This window comes from Condylura cristata, unplaced genomic scaffold, assembly GCF_000260355.1.
Source record: "Condylura cristata isolate star-nosed mole 26May11 unplaced genomic scaffold, ConCri1.0 scaffold00011, whole genome shotgun sequence".
In the NCBI taxonomy this organism is placed as follows: Eukaryota; Metazoa; Chordata; class Mammalia; order Eulipotyphla; family Talpidae; genus Condylura; species Condylura cristata.
This window is the reverse complement of record NW_004567112.1, coordinates 26914672-26930589: the sequence shown is the minus strand read 5'-3', so window position 1 is coordinate 26930589 and position 15918 is coordinate 26914672. Positions and strand designations below refer to the sequence as shown.

The window sequence follows — 15918 nt, the reverse complement described above, 5'->3', positions numbered from 1 at the left end:
AGACAGCAGCATCAATGGGGGTGACTCTCATACCTACTTAGCTCTGAACTTATGTATATCATCTACTACCCTTTGTGACAGAACTACTTCAGACAGTGGGAGAGCTCTCCCGTGAGCTGGGGCCCTACATTGAAAAGGAAGTCCATGAAATATGTTGATGTTACTGTTTCTGACTTCATTTATTACCCACAGGCCAAGGACTGTGGATATACGGACTCCATTCTGAACCCCTATTCAGAATGAAAGCATCCTGAAGTGAATGATATTCTTGCCTGCGCCATTGCTCGACTCTAAGGTAAAATAGGGAATATCTTTCTGTCTCTCTCATAAACACACACGTACACACATACTTAAAATTGTATTTATCTTTACAAAGTGCATTGTTGTAATATGTTGATGTCTTGTGTTTTTTTTTATGAGATTTATAATTTCCAACTTTTTCTTTAAAGTTAAATACAATTTTAATCTGAGAGAAGAATCCTAATTTTTTTTTTGCCAATTTTCTACTCTTAAATTTGCTTTATCTGTATTTAATGTGACACTATTTTAAAACAATGTCTTACTAAATCAATCTAAATCATGGGTAGGTTTTCAAAAAACTAGTCACATTTTCTCATGTTTATTTCATTTGCTTACTTAGTATAATGTCATTACAATAATAAGTTCTGCTTGAATCCACAGGTTTGGGAATAGTTTTTGTAAATGCACACTCAACTGGAGAGAAACAGAGTGGGAGGGGACCAAAGAGGATGATGGGGACAGGGAACCTCTTAGTCTCATTTCTCACTGTGCTTTAAAGGCTGATTCCAATATGTTTTTTAGAAAAATGGACAATACTTGTTAAAGGAAACTAGGATAGAATTTCTCCTGAATATTGCCAATTAATTTTTAAATAAAACTTACACTTGCACATTTGAGTTCTGCCAGCAGGTGGCAGAAGTGGCTCATGAGCTGATTTTGACCAAGGACTTGAACAGAAGCTGAACCTTTGCCAACATTAGTGAATAAAAAGTCAGACAACTTCTTTTTCATCATGTGAATTCCTTTGGTCTTTTCTGCTCCTTTGATAGCCTGGTGGTACCTTTGTAGGTCAAAGTCAGTGGAATTCTAAAATGTGGCACAGGATCTTGAGCTGGTAGGACTGCCCTGGTGTTCCTGCCTTTCTTCAAGTCTGTTTCCCTTCTGAATGGGAAACGTGGAGCCTATTCTTGTCACTGGGTTGTTTTGAGGAACCAGTCACTTCATATTATTTTCTCTTTCTCCATAACTTAGAATGAATGCAAAATTTTACCTCCAGGTAAAGCCTATCACCTAGGTTGCCAGTTGTGATGATAGGGAATCTGAGAACTAATGCATGTGTTATTTCCCTAATAGAGCTCTGAGTGTTAATGCTGCTGGGGCCCTCAGGCATCTGGCCTCCTGGCTGATGAGGTCCTTGGTGGCTGGCAGGTGGCCAATGGTCAGCATGCCTTTCACCACAGTGAGGTTTCCCCAGCCTGTGGCTTTGCACCTCATGGTGTGGATCCAGCCCTTCCTAGAAGCACATCAGCACAGTAGTTTATACTTCATTCTATGGATTGTAGGTTTGAATGACTTTCAGACACAGTGGTCAGAAATTAGGGTACTTTACTATTTGGGGCAGCTAGAGGTAATCTGTAAGAATGCTGTGAGCAGCAGCTAGTGAAGGGACACTACCCCTAGCATTTTCTGTGCCCCCAAGGTCAGTCCTAGATAGCCTCAGAGGCTATCTCTTTATTGCCCTCTAAGGCACCAAAGGGATCTTGTCCTAATGGGGCCTTGAAGCCTAAGGATGAACTGAAGGAGGAAGGCAAATGCATATGGGAGGAGGAGAAATGCTAGCTCAACGGAAGACTGGACGGAAGATCGGGCAGAGCCTAAGGCATAGGTACCCAGACGGCAGGCACTTCCCGTATCTTCGTGCCACTCTCCTTCAGACACGTGCCTTATCTCCCTGTGCAGAGCAAGGGTTTGGAAGCATAAAGTACAACACCCAGACTCAACTCGGACGCCCCGGCTCTGCGCAGAGCTGGACCAAGTACAAGAAAGCAGATTATGGTAGCAGGCTGCAGAGACCCATCCAGCCCAGTGGCTAGAGGGAAAATTGTCTTGCCTTGAGCACAGGAATAATGAATCACGGATTTGCTTAAGTCTAGTTTCAGTGACTCTGACAATGCTGGGTCCAGTCAGGGTGTTTGATACTCTGCTTCTGAAGGGCCTGAACCATTCCGTTCATGGGGTTAACTTGGGGATTTTCAAGTCTGCAAGAAATTGTAGAGGTCACTTGGTAACCCCCATTTCACATGACCATAAAAGAGTCAGTCATCAGGCATCATGGTTCCAGAGAAAATTTAATAAAGAATGCAAAATGTCCTGGTGGGCTGTGGGGTCATGTTTAGGTTGGTACTGGACTATGTCCTTTGACACCAGACCAGACATGGTTGGAAAAGCACGGGGTGCCATGTGGGGCAAGGGCTCCTGGAAGTTTCCTGAGGTGTCAGGACATCTCTCCAGCTGGGCCTGGAGAGCCTGGCACCACTGAGGCTGCAGTGGCTTCTGGCATCTCTGCTGAAGGGAGGGCGAGCGACTCCATAGAAGCATGCTCTTCCCAGCCCTTTACTTTGCAACCCTGGCACCTTTTGTTCCAACAGTCAGGTTCCCCAGAGTTGAAAAAAACTCCTCCATTTCCTTCTGTAGCAGCTGGTTTCTTTTCTCTGCGTCTTCCCGTGCCCGCTCTGAGTTCCTCAGCTTTATTTCCAACATTGTGTACTTTTTCTTCTCCTGGTCCAGTTCTTCTTCTAACTGTGACATTTGTTTCCTCAGATCAGCACTACTTTCTTCGAGTCTTAAAACCAAGAAGAAAGACACTGTTTTAATATTTTCACTTGCTAGGTTTGGCATGCCTGTGTGTACCCATGGTGGGGGTGGAGCTGGTCAGGAGCCTGCACAGGGGGAAGACACGCAGCACCTTGTTCAGGACCAGGCCTCACAAACTTTAACTACTCCTCACAAGATTTTGATATTTCACCCATGAGCCAAGAGGATCTCACCCTCGAAAACATCTACCTCAGCCTGTGGTCCAGAGATGCCTCTGTTAAGATTTATACCTTAAGTACTCAAGATTTGGGGCCTCACTAAAATATTCTCCTCCAGAGCAGCCAGATAGCCAATTGTCCCAATGAAGGATGGACTCCAGGCCGGCAGAGAGCAGGACAGGTCCCTATATGGGGAGGAAACAGGAAACTGTCTCCACACCTTTGCTCTTCTATGAGGGACCTGCCACTCAGACCTTTCTCCTGCTTCCCCACCCCCAGAGCCCTCTGAGTTCCATGGAGATACTGCAACTACAGGAATCCCCATTCAGGTTGTCACTTCCGTTTTTATTCATCTTCCATGCCCCAGCTCAAAGGTCTTAGCCTCAGTGAAGCTTCTCTTGATCCTCCCCATTGTTCCTTTATGTCACCACAGAGCTACACCACAAGCTTTGTAGAGGTTGACACGCATGGTGCAAAGGCTGGCACACTGTCTTTTCTAGCAGATGACCTGCTCCTGTAAGATCTTAGGGATGCACTAAACCTTTGATTGCAGACAGGACAAACTGCACTGAGCCCTGGTGTCCTCCTGAAAAGTGCAGGGGACAACCTTCCCTCAAGTACTCGGCTATGTGGACAAGAAGACTAGCACAGTGTGACACTGGAGCAGACATCAGTTTCCCACACCATTCAAGGTGAGGCCCAGGCCTCCATCTTTGATGTTAAGCACAACATGGAGAAAGGAGCAAAACTCCCTGTACCCCTCTCCTCCACCTATGAAGCATGGACACCCCCCCCCAGGTGAGTGGCAGCCAGGTTCCCCTAGACTCCTCTCTCGTTCTCCTCTGCTCAGAGCCCTTCTTTACTGATTCCTCCTCCTCATGTTCTCCAGGAGCATCCCCAGATGCTCAGCCTGGGCCTCTCTTCTATGCCACCTATGGTCTCATCCAGTCTCCAAACTTGAAGCACCATCTACACACTGATTACCCCTCAATCTCTGTCTCTTTCAGCACCACTCAGAAACTTCATAAACAGCTCCATCTTAGCAGGTCCACAGTTGAGCTTCTGACCTTTCTTCCCAGGCACCCCTGTAGTCTGGTCTTCCCCCTCAGCCCAGGAAATGAGAAGCTAGTTTGCCATTCTTTGACCTCGTCTCCAGCCAGCTCTGAAAGTGCAGGGGACAGTGCACTGCTTACCGTATATTCAATGATTTTGTCTGTGAACTCACCTTTGCAGTAATGATTTCACTCTGCAGCTCTACTAAAGTCTAACCCCTGTGCTTATGTTCATAGATCCCCCGATTTTGTATCTTGGGTTTCACGCATGCTTGTCCTTTCTCCTCCTTGCTCACCTTAAACCTACTAGTTTTTCAAGTCCTGACAGAGGTAGTGCCTGCTGTGACCTTCCCTAACCTCCCCCATAGCAGGGGCCTCCACCATCAAAGCCCTTTCCCAGTCTTCTGCCCGAGGACACAGTTCCTGCCCATGCCTGACACTCACCGGGTACTTAGGAGGCACTGCCAGCAAAGCTGAAAGATCAAACACTGCCAGGTGCCTGTGAAATCCCAGGCTGAGGATTACAGGAATCCCTCCCATTTCCACTGTCTCTGATGGAAAAGGAAGCCCTCAGAAATTGCTGTTGCCTTCTGTTCATGCCAATGGTAAGGACCTGGGCTCATGGGTCAGGTAGGGCCTGCGAGGAGGCAAAGGGTCTGAGATGCTGGGGAAGTACTGTGTGTGGTACAGGGTAGGCTCTGCTGAGGAACTCTGGGCATACTTGCTGAAACACTCTAAGAGAGCCAAACGAGCCCATTTGTGAACCAGCTTACAGCCTTGAGAATGTGGTGAAGATGCCCTACAACTAGAGTGTGAGGGAGGAAGGTCTTGGCTCAGCACAGCCATGTCCACCCTGAGAGGAAGTCCAATTCTGACCCTGGAGTTCTCCCCATCAAGCTGAGCAGACCCAGAACTTGCTCTGCACATGGGTATTTCCCCACACTTGCTGCCTGGCTACACACCTCTGCACCATGCCCATGGTGGGCCTGCCTCTCCCTGCTGTCTCACATTTATGAAAGCTTGATACGCCTGTTTTCAAACTAGGACCTCTACATCCCTCTACGGGCAACCCTTCACAGGGGGCATTCTCCCAGAAAGGAAGCTGGGGACTCCTGCTATGGTGCTATCTCCAGGAGGCCTGCCAGGACCATGAGGCCAGTGGCTGAACACCTGGGGCTGGCAGGTAAGCTGCTGGCATGAGTACTCTGCCTGGACAGAGAGACTGCCGCCCGGGCACCCAGCAGGTTCCAACGCTTTACCTTTTCACACTTGTCTGGTATTCAGTCCTCTGCCGACACAGCTCTGCCCTGAGCTCCGTGACCAGGGTATGAAGAGTCTCGGATTGGCGAGCATGGTCCTGACTAGGGCTTCCTGGGTCACTGGGCTCACTGCTGCTGATGCAGGTGCCCACCTCCTCCAGGCTGTGGCCCAAGTCTGGGGATCTGCGGTCGTCACTGCTGCTGGGGAAGGGGGAGGGCTCAAGGTGTCCCTCGGTGTGCAGGGAGCTGCAGGCTGATGAGTCACTGGCCCGGCAGGCAGTGCAGCTGCTGACTGAGCCCCCCACCGAGGGCTCACAGGAAGAGGCGCCAGACCACCCAATGCTGGCCACACTGGGAGTGCTGGGGAAGAGACTGCAGGAGGGCACGTTGTCATAGGTGGAAAGTCTTTGCACAGAGCCCGAGTCCTTGAGCCGGTCTCCAGAGGAGGCGCGACGGTGGCCACGCAGGGAAGACAGCCCGTTCATGAGCCAGTTCCCGCCAGAGGAGATGATGGGTACCTCTAGGGATGAGCTGCCCACCTTGGGGCTCCCAGACCGGGACCCTGACTGCCGGAAGGAAGACTTCCAGTTGGGCAGAGTCTGCACCTTCTTCCCAGGGCTAGCAGTGGCAGGGCTGCTTCGGCCACCCAGGCCCGAGGGAGAGGTCCTTGAGAGCGCCGCCACCGTGGCCCCGTCCAGGGATGAGGTCCTATGTGAGGGCAAACCTGGGGCGCTGGGGCTGCCAGGCTCCGCCTGGCTATCCCTCGTGACCTCCTCGGAGCCCCAACCCACGGTGCACGATGGGGCTCCTCGTGGGGAGGCTGGCCCTTCGGTGGGCCTTGCAGTGAACAGCTGGCTGTGCTTGCGTATCAGGATGGTCATCAGGTGCTGCACCAGGGAAGTGCCTGCCAGAGGAAGGGAATGAGAAAGGCTGGCTTGACAGTCTCCCAGCCCAGGCTTTCCAGCCCACTTTGCGGAGGTGGGGGTACTGAGCTTGCATGAACTCGGAGAGAACCTGAGGGTTAAAGCTTGCCCTCACAGGCCCAAAGGATAGGATGGTGATCACATCCTTCAAGTCCAGGCCCAAGAATGCCCTTCCTCTGACAGAAGTGGGCACTGTGCCTCCACGCCCACTTCAGCCAGCCAGCAGGAGGGAGAAAGCAGGTGCAGTGACTACTGAGTCTTGGCTGGCCGCCACACTCCTGAGCCGGGACTGGCCCTGGGCATCCTGTCTGCGAGCAGCATGACTGTCACACTACAGCCTCCAGGACAGACACCCTGAGAGCCCCCAGGGTGGGTGTCGTCTCCATGCCAGCCTGCCCCTGTGCCCTGGGCACATCTGCTTGTGGACAGCTGGCTTCAGTTTCTTCATCTATGAAATGGGGGCAATAACTGTAACAAAGGCCACCTGTTTACATTAAATTGAAGTGATTGAAGTAGAACCCTGACTTATTGAAAGTAGCTGCTATTTTTATCACTTATTGGTTATAGAACAATTTCCCCAGGGTTTGCAAAAACATCCAGGCGCCTGTGGCAATTAAGTAAAGCCAAAACATCTGTGTGTATTTAAGGGCAGCGAAACTGACCTTTCCTATCTCTTTCCTCAGTCTCTCCTGCCATTTTCATTTCACTCAAAGACCTACTGGTGCCACTGTCAGGGCAAAGTTCTCTTTGAAGTTATAGCAGGATACCCTGGGGGATGGAGACCCCTCTGGCATGGAAGGACACATGAGGTTAGCGAGGAGGTCCAGAGAGGCTGGAGCTGCTGGAGCCACCCCATCCACCGGCGGGGCAGTGACGCATAATGCCTCAGGACCTGCTGGGGTCAAAGTGATCCCAAACCTCAGCAACACCCAGTACCTTCCATGATGGTCACTGGGTCTTCTATCTGTGGTCGAAGTATGTTAGGGCCAAAGACAGTTGCCAGGTTCTGGACGCTCATCTTGTTGACATTTGAGTGGGACTGAACTTCATCCAGAAATCTGTAAAGTCAGGAAGAGACAGTAGGCTGAGAAGTAAATCCTGATGCCAGGCCTCTACCCCTGCCCCACCCACACATTTCTGCAGTTGACAGGTACTGCTGTTTGCCCCTGCTAGACTGGGAAGGAGACTGACCCACCCCTGGGATCCAGGAATGTCATCAGAAGCCGAAGCTGTGGGACAAGTTTCCACCATCAGTATGACGAAGACGGATGACTCCCCTTGCAGTGAGGCAGGTGCCTAGGAGTCTCCCAGGCATAAGAACAGGTAAGAGGAACCCTGCATGCCCTAGTCAGGGCCACGAGGACAGTAAGGGGCACCCAGAGAAGGTAGACAAGACAAGATGGTATGGCTCTTTGTTTCAGGAATGGTCCACTCAAGACTGCCTGCTGCCATAGGGTGGTAATCTCCTTGAGCACAGGGGCTGCATTTCGGGTACCTCCTGTTGGCGTGATCATCATGGGGAAGAGTTGGGGCTGAAAAGGACCCATGCTCCCCCTGGGCACAGAGCCAGGGCACAGGGGAGGAAGTGCTCCCAACCCAACCACTTACTTGCAGATATATCTGAGTAAATTGTAATTGGCCGGGGGAAGGCTGCTCACTTGTTTCATCAACTCCAGAGTTCCCTTAGGATTGAGAGAGGAAAACAGCATTTCAAACACCAGCAACAAGGGCCCAGGCCCAGTATGCTTCTGGAGCAGTGGAAGGGTAGGTGGAGGGAGGAGGTGGGCAGGGTATGGGGAGTGGAACCAGAGGCCACAACTCCAGCTGAGGCCATAGGGCTCAACCCCTGTGACCAGGAGGTGTCACCCCTCCATTCCCTCTGAGGAAAGGCCAGGGCCAGGCTGGTGACCTAAGAAAATGGATCACTTAGGGAGCTGCTGTTGAAGGGTGTGTGCTGCAGGGCCACAGAGGAATGTCAGGGCCAGCACTCAGCTCACTTATCAAGGTACAAATATTTGCAAGATAAAGACCCTCATCTCCCACATGGCCACAGGGAGGGCAAACAGTTCTTTCCCAGCAGAAGCTGGCTGGTGCTCTAGGCAGACACCTGTGTATATGTGTGTGAGGTGGTGGGGTGTTGGGGGGGGAGCGTTCTATACTGGGAGGACTCAAATTCTTTTCAGAGGAGGCAGGATATAGATAAGCGAAAGGCCTGGTTGTTTTTGAAGCTCACGGCTGGCCTGGGTAGCAGGGTTGTGTAGAGGAGCAGGCAGTGGGTGGCAGCCTGAGCCAGGCATCCCACACTCGGTGTGATGGGAGTACTCCTGCTTAGGTGGTGCTCGCCCCTTCCAGAGGAAACCCTAGAAAATGGATCACTTAGGGAGCTGCTGTTGAAGGGTGTGCGCTACAGGGCCCTACACAGAGAGGGGATGTTCCACTGCCCCCAGTGTTCCCCACACCCAGCAGGGTGTTCCAGTCTAACCCCCTCCCTGCAGAGAGGGATGCTGCAGTCACTGTCCCTACACAAAAGATCAGGATGCTCCAGGGCCTTCCCCCACATACAACAAGATGCTCTAACCAGCCCCAAAGAGTTTGTACTGATGAACATGTCCCCCCCTGCCCAATCTGGTGCCTCGCAGGCCCACCCCAGGGTGAATCCCCAGGAGCTACTAACCTCCCCCTCGTCTTTGGTGAGCAGCTGGGCGCAGCTGAGGAAGTCCTCGTACCTGGCGAAGGGGACCACAGGCTCGGGGAGCTCCCGTAGGTAGAGTTTCAGCAGGGAGGCCACTGTGTGCACGTCTGTTGTGCTGCAGGTGAGGGAACATTCATGAGTCCTGGGCACCAAGAGTGGCCCACCCTGCTGGGGCAATCTCTGCTTTCAGCTTCTGGTGAGGTGTTCCGCAGGGACCTGCCTCTGCACCACTGGTCAAGGCCAGCTGCTTCCAGGAGCGGTGGCTAGGCATCAGAGTGGGATGAGGACTGGAGCTTAGGGACAGCCCACATGCTCAGAATGTTCATGTGTATGTCAGTCGAAGGAGACAGCAGCACTCCCTCAGAGGGACTTGGGGGGCTGAAGTTCATGCCCACCAAGGGGCTGCTGCTCCCCACCCAGAGGCTGCTCTGCGTGGGAGGAATCATGCACAACCCAGGCTGGCTCACACGGTGAAGGGGTCTTGTGACAGCTGGCCAAAAAATGATTGGGGATGAAGTGTCCTTGCTGGTGATGGGGGAGGGTCTTCTGCAGGTGATGTGGGAGCTGCCTGCTATCCTTTGCCAGAGTCTGGGTTTGCCAGGCTTGCTGACCCCAATCCCAAGGGGGTCCCAAACCTGCTCTGCAGGCTGCTGGGCTACTTCAAAGACAGCATGTTCCCAAGCAGAGGACAGCAGGGGCCAGGCAGGTCCTTTCTCCCTGGCTTCTGGGTTCCTACGCATGCTGGGAACACCCAGGCTTCTGTGCTCATCACTTCCAGTGCCTAGCTGCCTCTGTCCATTGCTAGGTATTGGTCTCTAGCTGCCAGCTAAAAGCTGCCCAGGCTGAAATGGGGCTCTATAGTGGGTGAAAACCCTGAACATGTTGGGCTCTGGGTTCAGGTCCTAGAATAATCATGACATTTCCAAACTTGCTTTCCAGGCTGGAACTGGCCCCCATGTTTTATCAGCTTTTCTAGGCCCTGGATTTAAACTCTGGACCTCATGAGAAGTGGTCAGGGAAAGCAGGCCTGTAGAATGAGGCTGTGCCATTAGGCTGCCATCTGGTCCTGGTTATTCCAAGGCTGGTCTCACTGAGAAAATTCCTGGAGTTCCTAATGGCTCTGGCACTTGGAATTCTGGGGTTCCACATAGTCACAGGCATCTCAAACTCATATGCACATGCTCACTTCTGCCTTCTTCCAGGCCAGCCCCTCTGCTCACCCCTTCTTGTTCCTGATTGCCTATAGCTCCAGTGGATTCCTAGGCTTTAGCCCAAGAGACTAGAGCCCCGGGAGGATGGAGGAGGGACAGGAAGAAGAGAAGATCAGCATGCTTGGCCTTCTGAAAGACAAGGGCAATGATAGCAAAGTAGTGGGATCAGCGTCTTGTTATGGGGTCTCCCCTTGGTGGGGGTGGTGGAAGCATTTCCATCCTGATGAATTGGACAGGGAGCCCCCTCTACGCTGCAGACCTCATTGGCTACACAGTGCCAGAAGCTCCTGGCTGCCCACGGGTTACTGCACTGCTAGGCCTTGTAGGTCCCTGCCTGTGAGGCATCCCCTCCCCCCAACCTGTGAGGTGGTCCCAGTTCACCTGGCTCACAGGTTTCTGCTGCTCAGCCATGCCCAGCTCCATGGCCCACCAACTGACTTCAGAATTCTACCCCTCCCTGGAATGCACTTCGTCACCATCTTCTACCCTCCTCACCTACATACCCCTGTAACAGCTGACTCAAAGCTTTCGCTCCTCCCTTTCACACATTCCTGCATGCATCCAGGCTCCCCCACCCTAACCCCCAAGGAGCACGTTCCATCCTTTAGCCACAGCACTATGGGTGCACAGCAGCCTGTGGGTGGTGGAGGGGGGCTGGGCAGTCAGACATGGGGCCTGCGCTGGGGTCCACTCAGCTTCATATAAGCGAGAGCCTTAATTTTCCATCTGATAACAACTATATTGCTTGACATTCCTTCATTGCCAAGGATCCCTCTTGCCCAAGTCAACACCAACCTCAGAACTGGCCATGGCCTCCTGCCTGTGCCTCCTACAATTCTCAACACAGATGTCTGGCCCATATTTCCTGCTCCAGATCCTTTGATTGCTTCTCATCACCAGACTCCACTTTCCAGGAGTGGGGATGAACTGGTCACCAGGCTGCCTGCCTCCTTGGCCCTCCCTGGGAACCAACAGCATTTCTGCTCTGCTTGTGCTTATCCATGCAGGGGGGGGGGGTTGGTGGTCTCAGTGTGTTTACTTTTTTGTCACCTGTCCTAGCTATGAAGGGGCGAGACCTGGTCTGTTCTGTTCTTGGTCCCACTCTCTCACCAAATGGGTGGTGGTTGGGTAAAGTGTTGACTCAACAGAGCTGCCCAAGTCTGGCACAGAGAAGACCCTCATCAATGCTCAGCAACTACACAATCGGGCTGCTAGAGGCCCAGGGGCCAGCGTGGTGGAAAGGGATCAATATGGGACAGCTGTGTTGGTGACTGAGATGTCCAGATCTGGTAGGCTTTTCATGAAAAAGGGGACCCAGGACCTGGGGCCAGAGTTCCTCAAGATACAGTGTGTGGTCTGTGCCCTGGAGGGGAGGGAGTCCAACCCTGAATGCCTTTGTCAGCACGTGGCTGAGGGGATTGGCCCTGAGACCCCTCTTTCAGGGAGTAAAGGAGAAGAGGACCTCAAGTTTTAGGGGAGTAAGCACAGTTGTAGAACCAGGTGTCACTGGAAAAGTAGAATGATGTCAGAGACCCCAGGGAGGCATTTCCCGAAGGAAAAGTTAGGGCAGCCAGTCAGTGTGGGGTGCGTTGCTGAGAAGGATCCTGGAAAGGCAGCTGGAGGGGTCAGATTCCCAGGGGCTGAGGACAGGAATCTAGGATTTGGGATGGAGAGGAGGGATAGAGGCACCCTATATGAGAGGCTATCAGATGCCAGGAGGGAAAAAAGGGCGGCCCCAGGGCAAGCTAGCAGGATGTAGGCAGAGGGGGAGAGATTCTGGGCAAGAGGTCAAGATTTCAGCTAGACCCTCCAGGGGCTGGAGCAGAGGCCTGTGAGGGATCCAGGACATGTGGAGGGGACTCATTCCCCCCCAAAACCTGAGAGCGTGTGGGGCTGAGTTACTGTTCCATGTTGCCACTGACGGGGTGAGTCAGAGAGATGAAACAATGCCAGGAGATAGACCCTGTCTGGGGTCCTGAATGCAGCCTGTGGAGGGGACCCTTCTTTTCTCCTACCTGGGTTGGATTTATGAGGATGTGAGCAGGGCCTCTTTTGTGGCAGCATCCATTCCTGACAGGAGACCTGGTGCTGCTGCGGTGATTTTGTGCCCATTGGGTGGGCCAGCTGAGCATACATGTGCCAACATAGGGGGACCATCCCACCCACCATTCTGCTATGAGGCTTCTGCCCACTGGAGCTGATACCCTGAGAGGGTGCCGGAGGGGTAGGCAAGTGGCCCCATCTGTATCCCCTAGGAGCTCACCTGTCAAATAGTGGCTTCTCCCCACAGTCGAAGGAATCCTGCAGGTCCCTCACCAGGTTGGCCTGGCCCGGCATGCGGAAGAGCCCCTCCTCAGTGAGTCCACGCTCCCGAATGAAGTCCACACATTGTTCCACCAGCAGGGGGGCCAGGCGGGGGCCATACTTGCGCTCATGGTGGACTGTGTCCTCCAGGCGCTGTCCAAAGATCCCTGGGCACAGAGAAGAGCTATTACCTTACCCATTCAGCTCAGTGGTGGGGATGGGCATCACAGATGAAGGACAGGGGGTGCTATCAAGGGCCAAAGATGGCCCCTCCTGATGGAGTAAATTATAAACAAGGAAGGCACACACCAGGCAGAGAGCAGGAAGGCACAAGAGGCAGGTGGCCTGTCCTGTCTGGTGAAACTTGTCTGAGCCTGAGGAAACTTTCAGGTAGCCGGTGGGAGCATGCATTGTGCATTTTATCTATTATTTATGCTACACACTAATTTCTAAACCCAGTGGGTTACTTTTTAAAAACCAAGGGCTATGTCCACCAAAGGATAGGCCCTAGGATATTATTAGTAGAACTCTTTGCAGTCCCTCCAAACAGGAAGCCACCACATGCCCACCCACCAACAGATGTGGAGCGGGGGGTCTCTTCACATGGGCACACAGGACAGCAATGAGAATCAGAGAGGCACAGCACAGGCAAAATGACGCCAGATGCCTTGGAAAAACCTAAAACAGTCACTACAATTCAACAACTGCACTTCTGGGTATATACCCCACAGAACTGAAAACAGGATGTCAGTGAATTATCTATATGCTCAAGTCATCATACCATTGGTCACAACAACCAAAAAGTGGAAGCACCTACAGATGCGTGGACAAACAAAACGTGGTCTGTCTACGAGGCTGAGAGGATTCAGCCTTGGCGGGAAATTCTGACACACACTACAACCTTAAGGACATCATCCAAAGTCACAAAAGGGCAAATTGTGTTTAATTCTACTATGAGGTGAGTAGAAGGGTGGAGTTACTATCGAATGGGCACAATTTAAGAATTCAGAGATGATGGTGACGACTATTGTATATTATGACTACTAACACCACAGAAAGATGGTTAAGATGTTAAATTTTATGTTAGACCTATTTAAAAAACAAAAAAACAAGGACATAAGTGTGAGAGAAATCAGCCCCCAGCACACACGAGGTGCTCACAGGGTGCTGGGAATGCTGTTTCTGGACCTGGGCACCGCTCAACCCAATTGTAATCACTTTGAGAAAATCCACTTTTCAAACTGTACACACGTGTAGATTTTTCTGTGTGCTGGATTTCAGTAGCACTTGCAAAAAACAAAAACCCAGGAAGCAAAAAATCCAGAACCTTTAAATCAGGACATAAAAACAAATGAAGGATATTGGAAGAAACTGAGAAAATCTGCAACAAAATACACAGAGGGGTTAAGAGGTTTCTGGTGGCCCAGTTTGGGCAGGAGTTGAGATCCACAGAGCCCTCTAGTTGCAGTGAGAGTAACAGGACAGACAGACTTTTCCCGGCCCCAAATTCCACAATGCCTTGGGAATGCCTGAGTTGCTCATATCCACCATGCTGAGCCCTTCCCTGCAGGGAGGATTTTGGGTGTTCCAGGGGTGTGCTGTCAAAGTTCCATTCCATGCAGGCAGTGCTGTGGGCTCAGTGAAAGCCCAGGCATGTGGCTTCCTGAGACCTGGAGGGTGAGTCACCCAGATGGACGGCTCAGCCCTCCCCTGCCAGCGAGCAGTACAAGGACTCTTGGCTCCCTGCACATAATGGCTGTTGAGAAAGATGACACATCAGTTCCCAGTACAATGCCTGTCACAGAGCAGGTCTCAGTTAAAGTTCCTTTCACTCCCTTCAACCTAAAGGCAAAGTGCACTTCTGTGCAGCTCAAGGCAGAAGGCCAGAAAGACAGGGATTCAGAGCCTGTTTCTGCACTAGTCTGGGTGCATGTCCTGCCTAAGCTACCAAGGAGCAGATGGCCCCCTTTCTTGGGCTTCAACTTCTTCAATAAAATGGGAATGATGACCCCTGTCTTTAGGGGCCACCCCGACGCCCTGCTTCTGAGATTGAGCTGCCCATTAAGCCCTGGGAGTGAGCCCACATTCCCAGCACAGCTGCATAGAGTCTTGCCTGAGACCTTTAGGCGTAAGCTGTCCCCCTTACTACCCTTGGAGTGGATACCTCCTGAAGCCCCACAGGAAAGCCTCCTCCCAGCTCCGCCTCCAGGGCTTGCTTCCCAGATGTCCTGCTAGAAGGAACCCTATGCTGAGGCTATAGCCTGGCCTCCATCTGTAGCCCACCACCCTCCCAACCAACTGCCTGGCAACGTTGGAGTGGTGCTGAACTGCCTGAGCTCTCCTGGCACGTTTGGAAGGAGCGCCTTGCCAAGAACCAGTTGCACTAAGTTTGTCAGATCACTGGAAACCCAGCCAGCATGTGAGTTCCTCGAGGTCCCAGCCCACGCTCTCACAGAGCACTGGCTCTGCCACCAGAGAGGAAACTGGCAAAGGCTATCCTTCCTCTGGGTGAACCTGCTGACAGGCTCAGGGCTGGGCCTCCGCCCCTGCCAGCTGCTCCCTGGCAAAGCACAGTTCTTCCTGAATCCCATGCAGGAGCAGGAACCACAGGCTGAGCATCACCTGCTTCAGCTCTCCCAGGATGGCCTAGGCACAGTCCTCAGCCTCTCGGAGCCTCAGTCTCTGCCACTCTGGGGCTGTGGCCAGCCAGAGGCGAGCAGACGGGGCAGGCACTCAAGCAGGTGGCTGATAAAGTAGGCTTCCCCCCCAGAGCTGGCCTCGTGGGCCCAATGAGAAAGAGGGCCAGCCCAGACTCCCTCTTGGAGCTGATGCCCGGGCACAGGCCTCACACCTGCTCTGGCCATGCTGTGGTTCTCCAGTTGGCGAAGGAGCAGAAGCCGGGAAGTCAGCAAAGGGTCACCAGCAGGAAAATGATTCCAACGTTCTCCAGAGATTTCCCGAGTGTAAGTAATCCCTTCCAGGTCTCATCCCCACACCCCACAAAACTTGCCATCCTCTTGTGCTGTGGGTGCCCTGGTTTGCAAATCCGCACTTCATTATTCCTCCATATCCTGAGAGCCCGGTGACCTCCCAGGAGGGCTGTAAAAGACAAATCCCACCCTCTCTCCCACAGATACCGAGTCCCTGCCTCCTCCAGCCCATCCAGACCTCACCAACCAACACCTTAAAGTCAGTGCAGGACAAGGAGAAATACAGTCAGAGGTAAGTGTCACCCTAGGGGTGGGGGCAGGGCAGAGTGGTCACCGCCCTCCTGGTGGTGGCCAGTCCCAGGGTCGGAGGAAGCAACACAGAGGCCTGCCAGACTTCCAGAGAGGCAGACTCGGTGAGCATCGGGCTTGGGGTGGCAGCATCCCCCCGTATCCTCTCCCTAGTGGTGGGGGTGATCATCTTTTCCAAGCCGCAC

At 52.6% G+C, this 15918-nt stretch overlaps 1 protein-coding gene across 4 annotated transcripts in view; it reads right to left on the bottom strand.

The window, feature by feature from the left end:
- Positions 1-618: 618 nt before the first annotated feature.
- Positions 619-15918, bottom strand: part of ARHGAP22 (Rho GTPase activating protein 22) — a 142076-nt gene continuing 126776 nt past the window's right edge. For all 4 annotated transcript variants that reach the window (XM_012723702.1, XM_004680668.2, XM_012723704.1 and 1 more), the window contains 6 exons: positions 12454-12661; positions 8962-9094; positions 7896-7969; positions 7224-7345; positions 5365-6268; positions 619-2863 (listed from right to left, as the gene is read on the bottom strand). In XM_012723702.1, the coding sequence (XP_012579156.1) occupies positions 2635-2863; positions 5365-6268; positions 7224-7345; positions 7896-7969; positions 8962-9094; positions 12454-12661 (1670 nt within the window). In that variant the 3' untranslated portion in view covers positions 619-2634. The remainder of the gene's footprint in view (positions 2864-5364; positions 6269-7223; positions 7346-7895; positions 7970-8961; positions 9095-12453; positions 12662-15918) is intronic.